A 5,408-nucleotide genomic window follows, 5' to 3' on the forward strand; every position below is an offset into this window, starting at 1 on the left:
AAACTCCCAAACTTTTTTACTTTTCCCTTAAAACTTTTACTCCTTCCCACTTTCCCCCCAAAACTTTTACTCCTCTTCAATCTCAACCCCCCAATCTACCCAAAATCCATTTCCCACTAAAATTTTAATCTCCCATTTACTTTTTCTCAAAATTTTATTCCCAAAAACACTCAAAACTTTTTATTTTCCCCCATAATTTTTACTCCCTCCCATTTTCCTCTTAAAATTTTTACTTCCTTTCAATCCCACCTCCCATCTACCCCAAATCCACCCTCAATTTTTTTTAATATTTTCCCTCCAAAATTTTACTCTCCCCTATTTACTTTCCCTCAAAACTTTTATCTCCCAAAACTTTTTATTTTCCCCCTAAATTTTTATTTCTCACCCTTTACTCTCAAATAAAAAATTAAAATTATCTAAAAAAAATCACTAAACATAAATAGTAATAATTTTATTTATATCTACTATTTATATTATTAAATTAAATTTCACATTTTATATTATTTATATTATTGGATTGTTTAATCATATTGAATATTTATATTAAAATTAAATTATTAATTATGCCATTAAATATTCATGTTAAAATTTTATATTGGTATCAATTTCACATTTTATCTTTAAAATAATTTTTATTAAAAAATCACATTTTTACATCTAATATATTTTTTAATTCGAAAATACATAGTAACAAGAATCTGAAGATAATTGAAGCAACTAAGCAAACAAAGAAGCTAACCCGTATATAAAAATTAATTAATAAATTATGAGTTTTGATGAAAGTTAATAAAAATTTTAATTAAGGTGAATAAATTTTATTACGATTGGTGACAGTGGTTACAAGGACCCAAAATTATTTTTTAAAATTTAACTCGAACAAGTATATTCGATTCGATTCGATTCGAATTCCATCTCACTCGACTCGATTCGAGAAAATTTCAAATAAAATTAGGATGATAAAATAAGATTTGAAAACTCGATTAACTCGAAAATTTTCGATTCGATTCAACCGAATGCTCACCCCTACTTCCAACACGGTCATTTAATTGAAATGCTGTTTTCTGATTGGATGACAAAATAATGAAATCTGTGATGTTTAAGTGCTTTTATTTTTATTTTCATTGACAAATGAAGTGCCATGGTTACATTATATTACTTGGGAGGAGGCAAGATATCAATAGGACGGACGGTTGCGGGGTCCCAAATTGGTTCAGATATTTTATGTATGATGAGGGTGACAGCATCCAACAACGAATTTTTCAAGGTTTAAATACAAACCTATCCACAATGAACAAAATAAAAACACGACATTCAGGGCCCCATAAATATATAATTGGATTTGAGAAAAAGGAATCCAGGAATCATAAATTTGATTTTCTATTTTTTAGTAAAATTAGTATATCAAACATTTTAAGAAAATGAACTGAATCAATCCCAATTTTGGTTTATCCGATTGCGGATTTGGACTTTGAAAACCAAACCAAATCACAATTATATGGATATTAAAATGAAAAAAAATTAAATATCAGATTCAACAGCCTCATGTAATTACACTTTCTTCTATGCCTGCCCACTTTGTGAGCTCAATACTCAATTGAAAATGCAGATATAATTTTAAGTCTACGTTTTTCTTTTTGTTACAAAAACTACAATCAACTTCATGTTTTTTATTCTTTCTTTACCCTTTTTATTTATCAGCTTAATCCCAAGTATAAATGAATAATAAAAATATATATACATCTTAAGAAATCCACTTCACCAAGTCTGCAGTACATAGAAAGGAAGTCACAAGGATTTCTTAGAGGTCTTGTAACTCAGTTTTGGATCATATATCTACATATAACTAATCTACCAAAAAGGAAGAAAGAACCTCTATAGCTTCAAGTAAATATTAACCTACTCAACAGAGGGAGTGCAAAGATAAACAAGCCACAAGTACATACATACATATATATATATATTACAGATATAGCTACTAGGGGACAAGGACATTAGGATACCAAGTTTCTGTTAGCATTGACAACCCAACTCAAAACCCGTCTGAACATTCTTATCGGGGTCATTTGCAGACGGTCTTCAATCTCTTTGCAGCCTGAACAAATCCCACAATGACCTGAAGCTCATCCATTTGCTGCACCAACACACGCCATTTGTTTAGAAACCAGTCAACTATCAATCTGGTTTGAGAAGAAGAGAAGAAAGTTTACCTGTGACACAAAATGCCTTTGGACAACATCGACTAGTTGCTCTTTTGATGGATTGGGAATGGCATCCACCTAGCAATAGCAACAACCACGTCAACATTTAAACATCTTTTTTTTTCCTTTACTTACAAATGTGTACTGTTTGTTGTTTCTCAGTAGGAAACTTACAAGATTGAAGTGTCGCCAATATCTCCACAAAGCAGCCATCTCAAGTTTGCTGAGGTCAACCTTCTGCAAGGGAGATATTATGGAAAAAACAAAGACAATAATTAGGCTAAGAATAGATGGCTAACATAATTTAGCAATACTGTATTATTGCAATAGACCAAAACAAACTATGCAAAACTTACCGTGGACCCACGAGGTGTGGAAACAGACCCCTTAGACTGTGAGTCACAAGAAAAAGACCTGCTCATAGTCTTGTGAGAAGAACCGGTAGATTTATGCGTTCTATGCCTCGATCTGTGGGACTTTTGAGTGTCATCAGATGCTGGAAATTGAGACATAGAACAAGCAGGATTAAAGTAAAATAAAGGGTGGTGGGACCAATAAAAAGATAAAGAAATTAGACATTGAAGCTTTTAGGAATAGTGAAAGTAAAAGTGAAGACACAGAGGATCCAATGTTCCAAGCTCAACTAAACAATTTATCCAAAATCATAGTCCAAAATGGTTAATCACCAATTAAGTATAATTATTAGGATGATAGGCATAGCACTCCCCTGCCCCTCCAAGACAGAACACGTAAGAACACATAGGAACTCACCCATGTCTGATCCATTCCACTGCATGTTTTCGAATTCAAGATCGTCATCTTCTTCATTGCCGGTAGGAGCTTCAATCACGCTAAGTGCATTTCTCTGTAGCTTTACTTCTATGCCATTGGTAAGAACCTGTGGTATTTATTAATAAGACAAACAAATATCACCATCAGCTACAAAGTAAAGAAATGCCTACTCTTAACTAAAATATGCAACATAATCAGCTAGAATTAACATTGTTCAATTGTCTTTCCATCCACCAGCTAATCCATAGTTTTTGTTCCTCCTTTTTGTGTCTACAACACATAAACTCAAGGAGAAATCTATGAATTTGTCAAAAAAATAAAAAATAAAAATCGGCAGTAATAATAAAAGAGGAGCAAATTACTGGGAAACAAAATCCAGCTTATTTGAAATTTATCAAAAGTGGAAGCATCTCAATTGAATCAAAATATAATCATTTTCAGAAAACAATGAATTAATAGCATATTAAATCATGTGATCCACAAATGGAAGTTACAAATAATGGGAAAACCAATGAATAATAATAATAAGTGGGATCTTCTCAAAAACCAAGAACGCAAAGTCAAGTGTGGAAATGATTGCAAGTTTTGAATAGCTGATGAACATCAAAAAAAGAAGTATGGAGAGATCGATATCCCAGCAGAAACAACATCAAAACCCAGAAAATAAAATATGGGTTTTATTATTATTATTATTATTATTGAGAAATGTTATAAAATCAATTCCAACAATATCAAAAGAATAGCCCAATCATGCATAATGATAAATTTCTTAACAAATTTCAACAGGAAAGAAATGGAAACGATTAGCAACGATTTAGAGTAGATTGCAAACATTAAAAAATTGACTAAAAATCCAGAAAAATAAAAATCCATTGTAACAATCCAGAATAGCATCATACATTAGGTAAAATAATTAAAAATTCCAGATCCAGGGACGAACACTTACATGCAATCAAAACCCACATCCAAAACCTCAAATTTGTATTTTGTGAGAGGTAAAATGTCATTGTTTTTATTTGATATAATGATACCGATCAAATTCAAGCAAATATAGAGAGATTGTTTAAAATTTGCAGTTTTATTCAAAAAAAAACTTATAAAACAGGACATTTAATTGTTTTAGAGAGATTATTTAATGCAAAATCACCCAAAAAGATATGAATTCATGTAGTGAACCAAAAGCTTTACTAGCAAACATTTAATCATAAAAATAAAAACTTCCAATTGAATCCACATTACCTTAAAATTTCAAAATTAAATTGACTTGATCTTGAAAAAAAAATCAACATTATAAAGAAAAAAATCAAGAGGAACCAATTTCCAGATCAAGCAGCAGAACCCATTTTCCACCAAAACTGAAAAAAAAAAAAACAAAGAATTACCAGCCAATGCCACCCGCCAAGTCCAACAGCCTTCTTGACCACGCCTTGAAGACCAACGAGCACAGATTTAGTACGGTTATTCCCGGTGACAACCACCTTAGTATGACGTGGCAGAACCGAGAGCTCTTCTTCACTACTGTCTCCGCAGCTCTGAAACTGCGAGAAACCCCCGCCATTGACGGAACTCTCCATTGCCTCCAACATAGTTTCTCCAACAAAAAGAAGCCCCAACTCAGTGAGTCAATCAGGTGGGTCAAACTCGGTAAAAAATTCAAAGCTAAGGATCAAAATTACATTGGATCGGAAGATCATGCATTGGTGAATACGTATATGTTATTATCGTAAGCAAAGGAGAGAGAGATTAAGAAAAAAATATGGGATTTTTGTGGAGAAGAAATAGAGAGAGAGAGAGAGAGAGAGAGAGAGAGAGAGAGAGAGAGAAAACACAATTCAGAGAGGGAAAGAAAACAAGAAAAAACAGAGCATTTTCTAGTGAGAGAAAGACGAGTTACTGGTTTTTGTTTATTGGTTGGTGCCGCTAGGAATCCCGACAAACCGAAATGGACCAATTAAGGAATGCCACGTAAGGATGTTATGGTTTTCTCATCAATCATGCGTTACAGTGAGGTAGAGAAAATTTTCTAAAACGCCACTAGCGGTTTTTTCTTCAAGGAGCGGTTTTATTTTGTGGGGGTTGACCGTTTGACTAGCAGTAAAATGGAGTACGTGGGTATGGAAAAATGGCCTCATTGCCCTTCCATCAAATTTCTAATCTAGGTCGAATTTTAAGATGTCTCGTGGAAGAAGGAATTAATTAAGAAAAACTTTTGAAAATACTTTTGGTCATGGGAAACACATGATAATAGTACAAAATTTTCTTCTAAAATTATTTTTATTGAACGTCACTAAAATTATTTTAATATATTTTTCTTTCCTTTTCATGCTATTGAAAATTTTTTTAATGTTTTTTTTAATTTTTTATAAGTGTTATAAATACAATTAAAGTATATAATATAAATATTAGATTTTGTCACAC

At 32.1% G+C, this 5,408-nt stretch overlaps 1 protein-coding gene across 1 annotated transcript; it reads right to left on the bottom strand.

Moving 5' to 3' along the window:
* Nucleotides 1-1,712: 1,712 nt before the first annotated feature.
* Nucleotides 1,713-5,126, bottom strand: LOC107886420 (uncharacterized). The gene is made up of 6 exons (XM_016810373.2): nucleotides 4,373-5,126; nucleotides 2,970-3,096; nucleotides 2,555-2,694; nucleotides 2,373-2,435; nucleotides 2,208-2,276; nucleotides 1,713-2,131 (listed from the first exon to the last, which is right to left on the bottom strand). The coding sequence occupies exons 1-6, from the start codon at nucleotides 4,574-4,576 to the stop codon at nucleotides 2,060-2,062; spliced, it is 675 nt and encodes a 224-aa protein (XP_016665862.1). The 5' UTR covers nucleotides 4,577-5,126; the 3' UTR covers nucleotides 1,713-2,059.
* Between the last annotated feature and the right edge of the window lie 282 nt (nucleotides 5,127-5,408).

This window comes from Gossypium hirsutum, chromosome A03, assembly GCF_007990345.1.
Source record: "Gossypium hirsutum isolate 1008001.06 chromosome A03, Gossypium_hirsutum_v2.1, whole genome shotgun sequence".
In the NCBI taxonomy this organism is placed as follows: domain Eukaryota; kingdom Viridiplantae; phylum Streptophyta; class Magnoliopsida; order Malvales; family Malvaceae; genus Gossypium; species Gossypium hirsutum.

Excerpts from the sequence above, each read along its gene's own strand:
- LOC107886420 (XM_016810373.2), bottom strand. The coding sequence starts at position 4,576 with ATGTTGGAGGCAATGGAGAGTTCCGTCAATGGCGGGGGTTTCTCGCAG. Across the intron at positions 2,695-2,969 it reads GTGGAATGGATCAGACATGG|CATCTGATGACACTCAAAAG; the intron begins GTGAGTTCCTAT and ends CTCAATTTCCAG. Across the intron at positions 2,436-2,554 it reads CCACACCTCGTGGGTCCACG|AAGGTTGACCTCAGCAAACT; the intron begins GTAAGTTTTGCA and ends TCTCCCTTGCAG.